The sequence below is a fragment of the Cnephaeus nilssonii genome (assembly GCF_951640355.1).
Source record: "Cnephaeus nilssonii genome assembly, chromosome: 14".
Lineage (NCBI taxonomy): Eukaryota > Metazoa > Chordata > Mammalia > Chiroptera > Vespertilionidae > Cnephaeus > Cnephaeus nilssonii.
The window spans coordinates 44,528,391-44,546,216 of NC_137085.1; the positions used below are offsets into that span (position 1 = coordinate 44,528,391).

The 17,826-nt window shown below is 43.5% G+C and overlaps 2 protein-coding genes across 2 annotated transcripts in view; one reads left to right on the top strand and one right to left on the bottom strand.

Annotated features, from left to right (window-relative positions):
* The first annotated feature begins 7,964 nt into the window (after positions 1–7,964).
* TMEM252 (transmembrane protein 252) lies at positions 7,965–11,984 on the top strand. Its single transcript, XM_079790966.1, has 2 exons — positions 7,965–8,257; positions 11,345–11,984. Exons 1-2 carry the CDS (start codon positions 7,980–7,982, stop codon positions 11,580–11,582), a joined length of 516 nt encoding a protein of 171 aa, XP_079647092.1. The 5' UTR covers positions 7,965–7,979; the 3' UTR covers positions 11,583–11,984.
* A 4,221-nt stretch (positions 11,985–16,205) lies between these two features.
* The window catches only part of PGM5 (phosphoglucomutase 5), a 165,048-nt gene continuing 163,427 nt past the window's right edge, over positions 16,206–17,826 (bottom strand). The window contains exon 11 of the mRNA XM_079789899.1: positions 16,206–17,706. Within this exon, the coding sequence (XP_079646025.1) occupies positions 17,617–17,706 (90 nt within the window). The 3' untranslated portion in view covers positions 16,206–17,616. The remainder of the gene's footprint in view (positions 17,707–17,826) is intronic.

Genomic DNA, 17,826 nt, shown 5'->3' on the forward strand with positions numbered 1-17,826 from the left:
TCACAATTTGGTAACACTCCTGGCTGTGAGGGGACATAATTTGAGTCCCTCAAAAATAAACAGAGTGAGTCATCCTTCTGAGGCAGTCAGTAGCAACGTGGGTAGAGCAACACTTTCTTTATACTTCTTCATACCCCTGGAACTTGGGAACATATCCCTTCTGAAGCATTTTGTACATATTGTGATATGTGCTAGAAGAAACATGGTGTTCCAAAGATAGATTCTTATTTCCAAGGCTCTAATAAGAGGAAGGAAAAATCTCAACATCCATATTTCCCTGTTCAACCACGGATCCACTCTGCAATAGCAGCAAAAATGGAGGAGGGGGAAATCAAATCAAAAGGCAGGAAGGCACCTATTTAGTGTTGTTTACTCCCAAATCAACCTTCCTCCTTTCTTCTCCCCTCTCCTCTAACCTCTACCCCAAAGCTGTGCCTTGGTTCTCACCTGTTTAACTGGGGGGAAATCAGATTGAATCAGGAACACTTACAGAGCTGCTACATGCCAGACATTTCAATTGATCTCAGGGTCTACAAAGCTGACATTCTCCTATCTTCTCAAGGACCTTATTATTTAGTGCTGGAGAAATAAAAGAAAATTAATATTTATACTCCAGTATGATGAACTATGAAGGCTCATTGAAAATATGCAATCATTAAAAATAATGTTTTCAGAAACATGTTGTCCTAGTGAGAAAAGCAAAATAGTCAATGACATATACAGTGTGATCCTAATTTTGTAAATAACACCCACTCATGTCCTCATACCCTCAGGAAAGAATTGGGGATCAAATTGGCAGGCTGAACATACCTGTCTACTTTTTCCCCATCCCCAAATTACATGAAAATGCCAAACAAAAAAAGTAGTTATAATCAAAGATTAGAAAATTTGAAGAGTTCCTAAAACAAAAAGAAGGTAGAATTGGATTGACAAGGCAATAAAGAGTAGGAAAAAAAAGACAGGAGATGGATATTGCAAAGGTAAGGGCTGTTTTGTACACAAACGTTCAGAGGAACTTCAATGTCAGGGTTAACCACTACAATGGGTGGGGTCGATCAATAAATTAAAAGATTGCTTTATGGCCCTAAGTGGTTTGGCTCAGTGGACAGAGCGTCGGCCTGTGGACTAAAAGGTCCCAGGTTCGATTCCAGTCAAGGGCATGTACCTTGGTTGCGGGCACATCCCCAGTAGGGGGGGTGTGCAGGAGGCAGCTGATCAATGTTTCTCTCTCAGTGATGTTTCTAACTCTCTGTCCCTCTCCCTTCCTCTCTGTAAAAAATCAATAAAATATATATTTTAAAAAAAGATTGCTTTCTGAACTGCTGGGCCTGTCACCGTCTACCTGTGTCCTTCCTATGCTGTCTGCTCCCGTGTTAAAACCTCAATAACAGCTTTAGACATGAAACCTGGGGGTTTCCCATAGAAGGGCTCTCTCTGGACAGAGAAGCCGAGCACAGCTTGATAATTATACACAAACAACAAGAATTGGGGTGGAGAGAAGTGACCGGAAAAGGACACTGTGAGATGCTTCTGATCTGAGAAGTTCCCAGACCTCCTGTACCGGGGAGAGGAAACTCCCACACCAAGACAATCTGCCTGCACATCTACAAGATTCTACTCCACACACCCTCGGAGCTGGCTCCTATAATCAGAACCTTCAGTCACTGGAATGATTGCTGCAGCCATGGTACAGGAAAGCAGCTATGCAAAAGACATAATCAGGCTTCTGGATTATTGACAATACAATCATCAGCTACTTAAAAATTGGGCTGAATATCCAAATGGGCACAGATGAGTATTAAAGTAGTGACCTGGAATCCTGGGCCAAGGATCTCTGCCAGAACACTGCAAAGAGATGAAGAGATTCCCAGAAGTTCCTACACATTTGTCTGAAGAGTCTGTAATGGAGCCTGGCCAGTGTGGTTCAGTGGTTGAAATAAATAAAAACATATAAAAACAGATACCCCCAAAAAAGCATATTTGGGAGCCCAATTTTAAAAAAAAGAGTTTGTAATGAAGGGATCAAAGGGAATAGATGGAAGGGCATTCACAAGGCAGGGAAGGCTGGTTTTCGGTGCTGAAGAAACATTAGGAACTCATAAATTCTTATGCATTTTGTTTCAGGTCATTTTAGTTTTTGAAATTTGGTGCTCAAATTGTCCCATCTTGGGATTGTGCAGTGGTTCTCAACCAAGGGCAATTTCGATCTCCAGGAGACATTTGGCAATGTATGGAGACCTTTTATTTTTTTTTTTTTAAATATACTTTCATTGATTTCAGAGAGGAAGAGAGAGAAACATCAATGATGAGAGAAAATCTTGATTGGCTGCCTCCTGCACACCCCACACTGGGGATCAAGCCCGCAACCCAGGCATATGCCCTGACTGAGAATCGAACCATGACCTCCTGGTTCATATGTGGATGCTCAACCACTGAGCCATGACTGGATATATTTTTTATTTCCATGACTGGGTATCTAATGGGTAGAGGTCAGGATTGCTACTAAATAGCATATAATGCATAGGAAAGCCCCTACTGCGAAGGATTATTTGGCTTAAAATATCAATAATGTTGAGGATAAGAAACCCTGGGCTAGTAGGTGGCCCTTCAGGTTAGCTCCTACACCTCTTAGCATAACTTGTGGAGTTTTTGTTAGTTTCCTTGCTTTCTGGTTCAAAATTATGTCTCCTAGTTCTTCTGCCTGAGACCTAGAGTCAGCCATTTCTATAAAGATGCTTGGCTTTGGGGTGGGAACTGGTGACAGAGATCACCACCTGAATGCTATGAATGCTCATTGCTCTGGGCTGTCCTTGCTTCTAAAAGCCTTTCAATGATAGATTACATGCAATTTTCAGCAAAAGCAAAATAAATTATGAACTCATGCATTTTTAAGCTAAAATTTCAGATGATACAGATCTTCTTTGATTTTGCTGTGCATCTCATGCTGAAAATGTTGCTCTGTAATATTAACCTATTTGGTTTATCCTAGAATATACATACAAAAACTTGACAAGGATACTCTACACTCTTACTAACAATGAGACTACTGAATGCATATTAGGATTTATTTGTAGGTGGGAAATAGAAGATCAATGTTGAAGAAAATTTCCTTAGGTGGGACACAGAACCTACTTCATATTCACAAGTCACTGGCAGTCATGCCAACTACTGTAAACTCAGGCAGTCCAATTCTGCCCTGGCTTGAGGCTTCTGCTCTGATCCAATGTGGCCACAGAAGTATGGTCTCCTTCCAGTTTTCCAAGAATCCAAGAAGAAATTAAATCTCTTCTGGCTTATTTGTGGATTAAATTGGAAGCCGAGGTATTCAAGAACAAAATTTGTCTTCTTATTTAAGACCCACTAGGTTCATTCAAGGGTGAGTGTGAGTCTTGTGTGGTATCTAATATCACCTTACCTCACAATGCTACCCGTTTTCTGAGAAGCTGTCTGTACTCTGTCAACCTAAAAATGCCTCCTTGAGTAAGTGAGGGGAAAAGGAGAGGTGGTAGTGGTGAGTAGTGGAGGGGGAGTTTCCAAAGCAGAGAAAACAAGAAGGAAAAGAGGAGGAAATGGCCGGTGTTCAATGAACCCATACGTGTGAAAGGCTAATCCAGAAATCACTCAGGAATCACCAGACCCTGTTGACATCGCTTGCTACGCACACGCTCACCTTCCCCATCTCCCACAAAGCCTCACTTCCTGAAGCAAAGTGACCTTCTGAAATCTGGCCACTCAACCTCAGCTCTTGGCCCCATGCCCCTCCTATGCAACAGCTTCTACACACCATTAGCTTCCTTCCAAAGTCCCCCTTGAGTTCTTACCCAATGCAATACACTTTTCCTGTTTTCAAGAGAAGGGTAAGGGCCAAGCATCCAGCAAACAAAGACAGGGCAGAGGGCCGTTAGAAGTTCCAAGGCATTTACACACCAAAGGGAGCGTTTGAAAGGAGGGGGAGGTTTCAGGGGCTCCAACGTGGAAGGCAGAACAGTGCTTGGAACACGGCTCGCTCCGTGTTCAGAACAGCACCCATGGGGTGGTCATGCTCACAGGAACAGAGTGTTGAAAGAGTGATTATGTGTTAAGATAGTTTGGCTGTCAACCAAATAACATGTTACTGCCTACTGCCAAGCCAGGCACTTTTGCTGATTGGTGACTTTTTAAGAATGATGACAATAAATAAATAAACTGGTTTAAAGGCAAAACATCGTTTCCCAGATGGGTTTATTGTTCAAGAGATGGGAGTTGGGATAGGAGGACTTTAGCTTGGCCTCTGATGGGTCCCAGAATGTTCCTCTATCGAAGGTGGGCTTCTGTCCATATTCCTCCCAGAGTATCCATTCACCATCAGTCCCACACTGTCTATATGAACTTCAATGAATCATCAAGCTCTGTCTTTTGCAGTTTCTTCACCTTTAAATGGAGTCAATATTACTGGCCCCTTATTCTCACACTCAGTGCTGGGTATGTAAGGAGGTGGAAGAGGGTAGGAAAGTTGGCCTGGGAGTGAAGGCACACCCAGCAGATAGGGGAGAACATAAGGAATCCCAGACAAAAGCCCACAGGTCTCCTGAAACAGACTCTGTAGGGTGACTTTTTGGTGTTTGGCTGGCTCTTTATTGGATTCCTTTTCTGTTCTCCCAGCCCTGAGGTTTTGGCCTGCTGTTCTGCCTGGGTTTCTGCCCCTTCAAGACTGATGAAGACCAGGGTGCTTCTCTCAATGTCTGTGATCTTTCAAGGTCACTGAAGCAAGCACAAATCTACTTTCATTTTCTACTTTTCAAAAAGTCTTTTCACTGCTAGTAGTTGTGGGGAATGTGGGTATACCGCAACACAAACAACAGGGAAACCACAAGTAATAAAAAAATTATTTAAAACTCCAAGTCAACTGGTTTGAGTTATCCTTGGTCATTGTTGAGGCATCAAAGGGGAATAATGGTCATGCAACAGTGGTGTATGTGGTTCAAAACTGAAGCTGAATCACAGTAAGAAAATCTTATTATTTAATAATTTATATATTTTATAAAACAAACACAACATGCAAAAATAACTGTAACATTAATCATCTCCGGGTATGTCTCAACCATTGTCATGAAGGAGACAGGTGGTTCCCAGCAATACTTCCTATTTCTATATTGATTCTTTCCCCCTTTCTCATCTACTCTCTTCATATACTACAGATTCTTCTATGATTCTCCTTGATGCCCCACCTCATTCAAGAAAAACTCCTTAAATATTCTGAGCTCAGGGATCTCATGTAAAGTCACTACTCCCTTTCATCCCCTTGCCAGCTCTTGGGTCTTGCTCTTTCCTACCCAGTTTCTCACCAAAACAAACAAATAAAAACCTACCACCAACAAAACCCACTGCTCTGGAATGACAGGGTCCTCCTTAAAGGATATGGAAATGAAGAATCTGTCTGACAAACTATGAGGCACTATTTATCCTTTATTGGAACTAGAGGAGGGCAAGTACAGAGACTTGCTTGCCCAAATATTCTTGTGATCACAGGAACTAGGTCTGACTTGTTCTAATGCCCAGTCTGATTCACCCCTCCCCCAGTTTTGGTCTAAAACAAAGAAGCCCAACCCTTTGGGTGAGCAGTTCTAATAGAGTGCTGTCCCTCCTTCCTCTACACTTATCTCTGGGGCCCTACCATTTACCTGTTCTTGGCACTCAACTTCCTGGGTCTTCCCCAGTTTTTTGGAATTACAACAGTAATAAAAGTAACAATAATGGTGAGGATGATTCTAGCTAACTTCGATAGGGCATTTTCTATGTGTCAGGCACTGTGTAAACATTTAACATTGATTGTGTCTTGTGGTTTCCAAGTCCTAAAGAACTGTATTAGTTACCTAGCAAATTGCCACAAAACTTGGCAGCTTAAAACAGCACACCGTGTGTGAGGAATCTGGGTGTGACTTAGCTGAGTGCTTGGCTTCAAGGTCTCTCAATCACCGTGTTGCTTAGGCTACAGTCACCTCAAAGCTCAACTGGGCAAGGATTTGATTCCAAATTCACGTGGTCATTGTCAGGATACAGTTCCTCACCGGCTCCTGGACTAAGGGCCTCAGAATTTTCACTGACTGTTGGCCAGAAGCTGCCCTCAGTTCTTTGTCTTATGGCCTCTCCAACATGGCAACTTCCTTCCTCAAGGGTGCAAGCTATGAGGTAGTGAGATAATGCTAGCAAGACAATGCTAGCAAGACAGACGTCACAATCTTTTGTACCTATTCATGGAAGTGACACCCATCACCTTTGCCATATTCTTTTGGTTAGAATTGAGCCACCATGTCCATCCCACACTCAAAAGGACATGGATCCCTGGGGGTCATCTTAGAAATTTGCCAACCTCAAGACCAACTAGAGAAGGAGGGAGAAACAGTTGTTTTAAGATTTCAAGGATAATATCAAGACTAGAAGATGAAAGTAGTTCAGGGTATAAGGTTTGAAGGCAGTAAAGGTAGACGTTAGGAGGTAGAATGGGGACGTACCTTATAGCATTTTTTATCCAGTGTCTTTAATTTTACACATATTTATTGTGCAAAGAACTGCTTTCTCCACTGGAAGGTAAATGGAAAATAATGGTAATGGAATAGGGGGGTAGAGAAATAGCAAAGAGGAACTGAAGATAATCTCTCTGGACAGGAGTGACCCAGAGACCCCCCTGGGCAGGGACATACATCAAATAAAAAATGAAAGAATGAGGGCATGAACCAGGTCTAGAATAGGGTGTCTGCAACTAAAGACAGTCAAGATGGAAGAAACGTTCTGGACAAAAAAAGAGAAGTGGATTCTAGAAAGATTTTTTGAGGCAACACTACATAGAGCAACAGTATGGGGAGAGGACAGGAGACATTTTTTAGCAGTATCTATCAAAACATAGTTTTTAAATATATATTTTATGAGGGGAAGAAGATTACAGGACTTTTCAGAGCCTTTAGTATGTTAGTAGGCTCTGTGAGATCCTAAGATGTGTGTGAGGGAGGGTGCGGTTTGACTAGGCAGAGCTTCTCACAAGTATTTATTTGTTTTGTGTGGAGGTGGTAACATGCTATATATTTCAGGGAATGCACTTTTGTCAAATGCCTGTGGCTTTTTTTTTTTTTTTTAGCAGGATGGGTGGGATTTGGTTCAAACATTTCTCTAAGCCAAGAATGGTGGCCAGTGGTTGGGCAATAAGCAAAATATTTTTATCCAACACCTATGTGATAAGCAGAAGTGACCCTCAACATTTGGACACCAACAATGGGAAAGATACTAAATCAGAATCAGAGCAGAAGTCACCAGATCATCACCTCTTACAACTACCCACAGAAATCCCTCCCAATTCCCAAAGCTCTGTCTATTACAATTCTCCTCTCCAGCACTCTTCCCCTCCTGCTTGTCAGCAGAGAAGGAATCAGGGAGTTCACCCCGTGGGATTTTCTCTTGGAATTTTTTTCAATATCATAGTACAAAGGCAATAAAGGGAGAGTCAGTGAGAGAGGTAAGACAAACATGTTCAGAGCCTTTTTAGAAAGCCTTTTTAGTACAGAGAAAGAAATAAGAAATCAGGGACTTCCTGCTAAACCACAAAGAAGATAGTTCATCAAGGAATGCTAATTTCTCTAGCATTTGTGGGGAATTACCCACTGTGTGGATTAAGACACCAGTGTACTTGTAATCAATGATGGGAGACCTCTCCTCAAATAACTGGGGTCAGCAGAGGTCCTCTCCAGCTCAGAAGAACAAGGCAGCTATGAGAAGCCACTCCTTCCTGTAGTACACAGTGCTGTGTTTTTAGGTTAATCCTCAAACATACATTATAGTTACTTTCAATGGTTAATGAATACCTTCTAAGTGCCTGCTTCATTTAATTGTCCAAAGGCCAATTGGTCCCAGAGAATATAAAGCTACAAGCTGGCTAATGAGAGCATTCTCTCTGAGCGGGGGAAGCAGGGGAGTGGCAGGGTCAGGGAGCCGGTTCCCGAGGAGGAGGGATGCGGAACAGAACCAGTGCAGTCCTCTGTGCCTTTGCCCTTCTGACAGGCTTTCTCATCATCTGCCTGGGGGCCTTCTTCATCTCCTCAGGCTCCACGTTCAACTGTCGGTGGAACCTGATCCTGGCCTATTTGCTTCTGCCTCTGGGGTTTGTGATCCTTCTGAGTGGGATTTTCTGGAGCACCTACCGCCAGGCGAGTGAAAGCAAAGCGATGTTCAGCCATGTGCTCAGACCACATCTTGCTCAGGGAGCCGTGGCCCCAGCCACAGTGGACAGGTATGTGCTGATAAGCCAGAGGACAGATGAGGGTTGAGATGGGGCTGAGTTCTGGAAAAGCTGAGTGACTCTAACCCCACTGTGGAGCACTTGACATGTCTCATGGGCTGTATGTCTAGAACCAAAGTGTTATCATCAGGGGATTACTCTGGGGTTAGTTATTAAGAATAATGGTGCTGTCTCTGGGGAAAACCATGAAGTAGGGAATTTATATCAGAGACGCCATCTCCTGCCGCCTCCCCCTCCCTCTCCCCACACACACATTGAAAACCCACCTAAGCCAATTTAAGAGGCCCGACACAACCAGGTTATAAGGAAAGCAAGTCCAGAGCCTAACTCTGCCGCACAGCAAGGGAGAAAGCAGGCATAAAATCAGTCCTGCATTAGGAACTCAGTGAAGTCCCAGCTTAGTAACCCTTTAGGTATTGTGATCATACTTTGCATGAAAGATTCATTTGAGGGAAAGCAATTATATTCCAGAGGTAAGATTCAGATAACCTTGGCACAGTGCACCCATTAGGATGGCTATTATTAAAAAGAACCGCCCGCCCCCCCCCCCCCCCCCCCCGCAAAAAAGAAAAAAAGAAAACCCAAGTGTCAGCAAGGGTGTGGAGAAACTGGAAACCTAGTGCACTGCTGGTAGGAATGTAAAGTGGTGCAGCCACTGTGGGAAATGATATGGAGGTTCCTCAAAACATTAAACACAGAATTACTATTTGACCCAGCAATTCCACTTCTGGGTATACAAACAGAAGAATTGAAAGCAGGGATTTGAACAGCTATATCTACACCAATATCCATAGCCGCATTCTTCACACTAGACAAAAGGAAGAAACAACCTAGGCCATCAGTGAATGAATGGATCGACAAAATGTGGTGTATACATGCAATAGAGTATTTTTTTCAGCCTTAAGAAGTAAGGAATTCTGACACATGCTACACCATGAACCTTTAAGACATTATGCTAAGTGACATAAACCAGACACAAAAATACAAATATATATGATTTCACTTATATAAAGTATCTAGAGAAGTCAAATTCATTGACAAAAAGTAGAACAGTGGCTGTCAGGGGCAGGAGGCGGGGGGATGGGGAGTAACTGTTTAATGGGCATGGGACTTCAGTTTGGGAGATAATAGTGGTGATGGTTGCACAACAATGGGAATGTACTTAGTGTCACGAACTGCACAGTGGCCAAGGTGGTAAATTTTATGTTATATATTTTACCACATTAAAATATTTCAGTTAACCTCATGTTTAGTATCAGACAACCCCAAACCTCCTAATTCTTGGCTGACCACAGGACCATTTAGGGATAAAACATCAGGCATCATCCTTAAGGTACAGGCTGCAAGACTCCATAAATTATTTTACCCTCTTCATCTAAAATACTTTAGCTACTCTGTATATTTTGCTACTCCGTGTATTTTGAGTAAGTAGTGCACTTTTACCCATGACTTGATTTTTGACATTATTATGCTAATTAATGATACTAATTATAATAATCCAAACCCATTTCCGATGTTTATTATACTTACCAGCAAGGACTCTGGGTTTGATAAAATGTTGAGATAACTGAAGTGATTTTAGAAGATGCATCTAGAATGCTGATTTTATTTTGCATAAATGTTAGATAATTGCCTCCAGAGTATGAAATTCCTGATAAGAGTAATTGATTACCTTTTGGGTGTACCTTAAATTTGTTAATACATACATAACATCACTGTGCAGAAATGCCTTAAGTTATAGACAGCACGACGCCCCCTGTTTATTGTCTCTTCCTACTGCATCTAGTAGATGCTCAGCTCAGTCAAAATGGCTAGCAAGGCAGCCATGGGAAGTTACATTTCCCAGAAGCATTTGCATTCAAATGGGTACCCAGGTCGAGGAGTTAAAAGCAAATGGGCTTGCAGTGGTAGAATCCAGGGCACTGGGAATGAAACTGCTGGGGGTGAGGAGGATTGGGAGAGGTGAATGGGACTTGGGGGGCAGGCAGCAGTCATCCTGGAGCCTCTCAAATCGCTTTAGGGGAGCGGTTGCCCACCGGTGGTCTGTGAGGTCCGAAAGGTTGGGACGGCAGCTTTAGGGAACGGCTCACCTTATTGTCTTCAAGTGTCTTAACACATGTGCCCCATGACACAGCCGTGGCTATTCTGAGTGAAGGCTGAGATGTGGGCTGTACAGTAGACAGTGGCTTCAGCCATTTGGCCTTGGGCCTGGTCACATTTGGAAGGGAGCTGTGCCTACAAATGGCAGTCCCTGTTCTGTTGTGGTTACATATCACAAACATTCCCTGTAGGCACTGGAAGAATTCACTCTATAAATACACAACTCAACCAAGCTCACCCTCTCTCTTCTTCACCTCCATGCCACCCCCAATCCCATTCATAATAGAGAAGCTGGAAGGATTCAGCAATTAGCAACACTGGGCAAGATTACCAGCTCGGGCATGAATGGTTCTGTTAGCCATTGGTCGGATGGTATGGGAAAAGTTGCAACTGAAATCTACATAAAGTTCTCAGTTGAAATCGCTTGGGAAATTAGTTGTTTTTCTTTTAACTAGCTGCCGAGTCTTGAGTGATGGGAAAGAGACAAGCATCTGATATAGTTCAGGGAACTTCATGGAGCTGGTTTACATTCATTATTTTATTGGCTGTGAGGATCTGAGACTGTGAGTGCAAATGATTAGAAGACGATGTGTGTGAATGGAGATAGGATGTGAATGGACTGAATAATTGGGTAGAGAAGGTCCACAGTTCAGGCCCTCATGTTCCCTACCCCTGCTAAGGATCTCACTCTCAAAGTCTTGGTTCCAGCAAGTAAGAGAGAGGGGATAGCCTGGAATAACCCACTGGGGAAAGTGTGACTACAGAGACCCACATCTTATGGCTGAGAAAGAGAGCTCGGCTGGGAGAGCGACATGTTTTTTAAAAACTGGTGATGCCAGGGAAGAAATACATCTGTTTCCAAATCAATGTTTCTTAACAGTTTCACTTCGCACAGAGTGATCTGAGAGGCAGACAGGTGCCTCTCTGGCCTAAACCACTTGAATAACCTGTACATGTTTGTGGCATTTTGTTCCTCAGGCCAGATTTTTACCCTCCTGCTTATGAAGAAAGTCTGGATGCTGGAAAGCAAACCTGTCCTGCAGAGGGAGAGGCCATGGATGTCCCGCCACCTCTGTACACAGAGATGGACCTTGGATTTGAGGTGGCAAGTGGTGCTCACCGAGAGGCACCACCATCCTATGCCGAGTCTGCAGTGGACGGGGCGGTGGCAGCAACAACATGGAAAGATGCCCAGAGGCAAAGCCAAGAGTGCTGAAGCAGGGGGAGCTCTCTGGCCCCAGGACGGCCTCTCCTGGGACACAGCTGCTAAAAATAAAAGCAGGCAAGGGATTGTGGGAGGAAAAGCCATGTCCGTGACCCCATGCAAGAGCACCCTGAGATCTTGAGTCTCTAAGAAATCTTGTCAGCTTCATTATATTTTGTTTTACTGTAAGGGGACAAGTCGGATGGCAGGGAAAGACATGCAACCTGATGCTTTAGAGCTTGGACAAGGATCTTCCTCTCTCTGGGCCTCAGGTTCCCCCTCTATCGAGTGAAGGATTTACGCTGGGGTTGATAGCTAACAATTATGGAATCCTTTTTCTATGGCATGATCTGTGCTATGAACTTTCTGTGCTTTTTATTTAGCCCTCCTTATTGCCTTCAGAGATGTGTGCTATGGTTATTCCCATTCTACACATGCATAAACTGAGGCTTTGAGAAGTTAAGAAACTTTTCCAATAACATAGTTATTTCCAGGAGGATGAAGGAAGGTCCATAGAGGGGGATGCATATACTTCCAATTTTTATGCTATTTATCTGGTCTTACTTCCCTCCTCACAGAGAGCAGTTTGGACTTCTCTCCCCCTTCAGAAAGTGGGCCCTAACAGGAAGTGGAACAATACTTTCAAGCCCCTGGAAAGGCAGCAGAGGTTGCTTTCGAGTTCATCTGCTGGATTCTCCTTTAAAATGTTAACAAGGCCTCCAGGTTTTCTGCCCAGGAGCTTGGCCCTCACCTCTTGGTGTAGTTTCCTTTCATCTGATCATCATACTGATGATGAAAGATGATTCCTAGTGGTTAACAGGCAGCAGTTGGTGAATGGGCACAGGAGGATTTGGACAGTGATAGGAAAGATGAAGATCTTTCAAGGAGGAAGAGGGGTATCGAGATGGGATGGGGCCCCTTGGCCTTCTCTTCCCTGTTATTGCTGAAAAATACACAGGAAGCCACATAAAAGGAAATCCTGGGCCATATATGAACTTGGGCATCTGTGATTTGAATTCTTGACATCAAGGTCACAACTGGATATGCAGGTTGTCAAACAGGAAGGTGATCATTTGTAAGCAATGCAATTGTCTCATTGTCTCTTTTTATCCCTCTACTGAGCCAATAGTCCTGAAATTTTCCCTGGGGTCTGAGCACACTCACTGACCTGAACAAGCTCTATCGCTGGGCTTTCAGCCAGAGCGTGCAATTGTAATAGATGGTTTTTCCAACTACTGGTAGTCCTGTGAAACAAATGTTAATGTTGGTTTACATAAGAAAATTGTTTTAATCTCTTTACTGTAATAAAATTTTGTACTTAAACTTTCCCTTTTTTGCCACTGTTTTGTATCAGGGGGAAAAATAAATAGAGGAACGTAAGTCAAAGTTTCATTATCTATGTGGAACTAACACAGCATCCAAATGAGTAAATCTCTTCGCAAAACCAAACATTACTGAGAAAAACTATTGATTCAGGAAATTAGGCAGGTGCTTTATGAAAAGAAATACTACTAACAGGCATTTATTGACTTTAAAAAACACACATATGTATTCTGAAGCAAGTATCAAGAACATGGGTGTTACACAAAACAAAGCCCACCTTTGAAAGGCCCAGCAGTTAAAACCCACTGGGCCAGTCAGACAAGTGTCCGTGTGGTTAGTAAGAATTCATTGGCCACCCCAGAAGGATTTACTCAGGGAAACAGACATTGTATCCCCTCTTCCTCCATAAGCTTATGATAAAATTAATGGAGATGGATTGAGAACCCTGACTCCGTGAATGATAGGTGAGAAAGTGGACAAGAGGCAAACCTCTAAGCAGAGTGTCTTTGCTTGTTCCCTCTTCTCAAATGTGAATGATAATCTCACGGGTCACTGGGAAAGGGAAGTATTCAGAGGTGATGGCTCTCCAGTATTTTAATCTTATAATGTCTCCCTGAATAGTAAGTTTAAGTATCTCCCACCCCAGAAGGTGAGCATAAGGTAAGTTATAGAATAGTTCATGCTGCATCTTTTGCATACATGTGATGTAGTGTAGGGATTTTAAACACTCCATGCAAAAAACTCGCAAGTCCTTTTAGTGACAATCCTTCAGGATTCTACTTAAACACATAGTACTTGGTGAGGTATCTCTCCAGTTCACCTACATACATTGCAGGGCACATACTAGGTGCTAAAAGGCATGGAAATATGATAAAGACATGGGTTTATAGTGCATATCCTCACTGGATCCTAAAATGCTCCTTGGCAACTCGGGCTGCTTCACATACCAGGTGGGCTGTCAGCTGCAGAGCCGGGCCCACTGATAAGGCCTCCAGCTGGTTGGAGTGGCGCAGGCATGCTGCTAAGCTCTGACGCCTCAGATAATCTCTTGCTGTTTGTAACTGTTGAAGGACCAGTTGTAACTGTTGTAGACTGATTTACTGGCAGTTACATCATTTGCAAAGGTGTGAGATTTTTCAGACCCTTCTCCACTCAGGAATGGAAATGATCTCAAGGCTGGTGGCTGGGATATCAGTGTCCAGTGGCCATATGTTTTGAGAATAGCCAGTGCCTGACCAAGCAATAAAATGGAGTCATCTGTCAGGTTACTACCCATGCCCCCAGGTGCTCTTCAAATTCCCCAGACCTGCCATGGCTGATGGATGTTGCCAGCAAAGTGAATCCATGCCTTACACTGACCCACAGCTGGCCAGTGAGAAGTCCCCAACCATTACCCGTCACTGCCTGTATTACCTGCAGAGAGCACTGGCGCAGTGCAGCCAGCTGTCAGCCCAGGGCGTCACCATGGGACTGGTCATTAGTCTGAGGCTCCCTGTGCAGAAAGCCTTCCCACCATGTCCAACCCCTTCGGCCTACAGTGTCATGCAATGCTATCTGTCCCGTGAATACTGTGGATGGAAGCTGCGCTTTGGATCAGTGAGATTTGATAAACGATCTCTTTTTAGTAATGGCTGCCTACCCATTTTCAAAGTCAACTAATAAACTCAAGAATCACGGATGGGGCAAAACAACTTTTTGTTCTAAAGGATGGAGTGACACCGGGCAGGATGTTTAGCATCCTTAGTCCCTTTCCATTAAACACCTACCTGGAATGTATACACACATTTCCAAACCCCTACTGGCCTGGTTGGGAACCACGTGTTGCAATATAGTATATACTGTTACAGAGCGTTGCTGTCACTGCTCTGGAGTTGCATGGTGTTGTGAGTGAACCCTTAATATTAGCCCATTACAAGAGTGGCCCTTGCATTTGCCAGACTCTGTGTCTCTTCTATGATTGTCTCCTGTGGTCCCCACAAACTTCTTGGATTTCTCCAGTCATTTGCTCTTAAGAAAAACTAAGGGCTAGAGCTCCGTCTTTAAGAGCCTAATGCACATTATGTGTAGAGGAGTGACCTCTTGTCTCTCACTCTTTGAGGATAAGGCAAGAGGACATGTATGCATAGCTCAGCAATAGAAGCCTGGGTTTCAGGTAAAGGAGATACAATACCTTGGCAATGTGATGCCAGCAGGTTGCAGAGAGAGGCTGCATCCTAGAGCCACTGCAGGACCTTCCCTTTGCACCCTCGCTGAGCAGCTCTGTAAACACAGGTGGCTGTGCAGCTGCTGCTTTCCATCGCTGGGCCCAAGCATTGCTCTACCTGATATTTGTAACACTGTGTCTGCTTCAACCCCACGCATCTAAGCCAACCTCTCACTAGACCCAAAGCAAGCCTACTCTCCAGCCCTCCCACCTCTCAACTCCTTGACTTTGTTCTTGCTATGGTTACCCCTGGTGAAATTATGTAAATGGTTACAAGTCTCAGGAAACTCACTCTTTGGGAAACCCCTCAAGTGCCGAGTCCTTCCTTCTCTGAGTCAATCTATGAATTTCCACAGCACGTTGCCTGTGCCTCTACCGTAACATTCATGTCTATCCGATTCTTTGTCATAGCCTCCTGTCTCCAAATCACAAACTCACAGGAGCAGGAATAACATTTTATACATCTCCTTGCTGCACCAAAACCAGGACTCTGCATAGAGTTGTTGAATCCTTGTTTGCTAGATGAATGAATATATAGTTGGGCTGCTGGACACACATGACTCTGTAGAGAAATAAAGAAGTAGAATTTTAAAATGAAGATTAATTTGCATTTGAACATGGAAAGTTAGAGATGATTAAAAGTAGCAACTTGAGGAAAAATAAATATTTTCTTACCAGCAGCCAAGCCTAAGAATGTACTAATTGTGCTGACCAAAACGGAGCTGAGTAGTGGATAAAAGGCCATCATGGACCATCACTTTAAAAACATTGAGAACCAAAGCTATAAGGCAAATTGTATTCTGTTGCTGAATTTCAGAACTAGTGCTTTAGACTGTTAGCCCAAAGCCACCCTCCTATTATTTTGAAGTGAAGATACTTACAATGAAAGCTCAAATGCCATTTCAGTTTCTGCTCACTCCCAGAGGCAGTTTTGAGCAATTCATCTGTCTTTTCTTCTGTTCCATTTATTTAATAAATTCCTAAAGTCATGATAATGAAAACCAGCCCTTGCTAGTGTTCTGAAAGGCAGACTTATCAGAATAGTGACCACTACGGGGGTTTCTCAAATGGCAAAACAAACAAATAAGCAAAATTCCACAATCTTTGCATAAGGTTGAAATAAAGAATTCCTTTTTTTATTGGAAACTAAATGTCCTTGCAAGTTTCTGACAGGCATAGATAGAAAATAGAAACAAATACCTTAGTGGTGGGAATTTCCCTGCTTTCACTAATCCTAACTACAGCAATAACAAATGGCTTAACAGTCAAAGCACACCACGTCATCTGTGCAAATGACACAATAAGTGAGAGTGCCGTTCCCAAGGAAGCAAAACATATGCAAACAGGTCCCGTGCACCGAGTGTCCTGGCTGAATCAGAGGGAGGCTGCTGAGGCTGTGGTACCCTTTTTCTGGGCACAGCCAGCCAGCTGTGACCCTATGCTCTCCAGCAGGGGTCCCCGCTCTGACCTACATCTCATCAGGCCCCTAACTGTACCACCACACCAGTAAGGTTTGCTTCCAGCATCCACTTCATTTCCTACTTTCACAGCATTTCCTTGTCTCCTTTTACAGCCATTATAAGTAAGAGCTGAACGGTGTCCAAACAAGTGCATCAAAATGGGCGCTTATTGGGAGATAAGATAGCAGAGAAAACATCAGAGATAGCAGACGTGGTGATATTTTGTCTTCCCAGGAGGAATGAGTATAAACCCATGTATTACCCTCCGTGATGTAATCAAGGAAGGGCCTGAAAAATTTTAAACACTCATTTGCAGAGTCCTGCCAAAAAATGATTTCCCACCTGCATAATGAATGGCTGAAATTGAAGGAATGCAGCCAGCTCAATAGCTAAAATAATATCTACAAAATAAGAGCGAACACCCTTTGATATGTTTTGTTGATGGTGTGCCATTGTGATGTGTAAGAAAGCTTTAGAAGATGTGAGAGAAGGTGGCACAGGGACTTTGGAGATGGGAAGGTGGGAAAGCGGGTCATCAGGTGGTTGGTGGGATAAGGTGAACTATTGGGAGTTCTACAAATTCCCTAATGGAAAAGCTGACCTTGGATGAAAAGCTAAATCCTCCTCCATGCTGAGGAGGGTCTTCTTAGGTCTGCCCAAGGGTATCTGTGGCTTGGGGTCTGCTCAATTCTGGCACTGGACTCTCGTCCATTACATTTCAGAACCTTTTCTCACCTGGCACCACCAATGCCCAGATGTTGTGATCAACAGTTTCATAGCCCACTTACTCTTTCTCAAAAGGGGAGGTTCCTTTGTGTGCTAACATACCAAGGACAAATGATAGCTTTAAAAGACAATTGAAGACCCCATCACATTGGGAGGAACTGACCAAAACCCAAACAAAACAGATTTTTTTCTTTTCCCACCACCCACCAGCAAATTATATTTTGGTTTTTTTTCCAAAGTCATAAGAGGCACAAACAGATTAGCAAGAAGGCGTGGGTGACATGTCTCCTGCAGAGCGCTCTCCTTTGGGCCTGGTGAGTCATGGTTTCTTCCTTCAGGTTATGACGGTGGGACCCCTCCGACCGGTTCTCTCGTGAATCTGGGATATTTTCAGTGCGATGGCTATCAGAGGGCTCAGCACTGCCTGGAAAAGGAGGAAGACAATCTTTGAACAACTCAGGTCAGTCACAGGAGAGCCGCAGTGATGGAGTTGGATTTCAAACATCTAGGTGTGATTCTAATTATCAACTGACTGGCAGCGCCA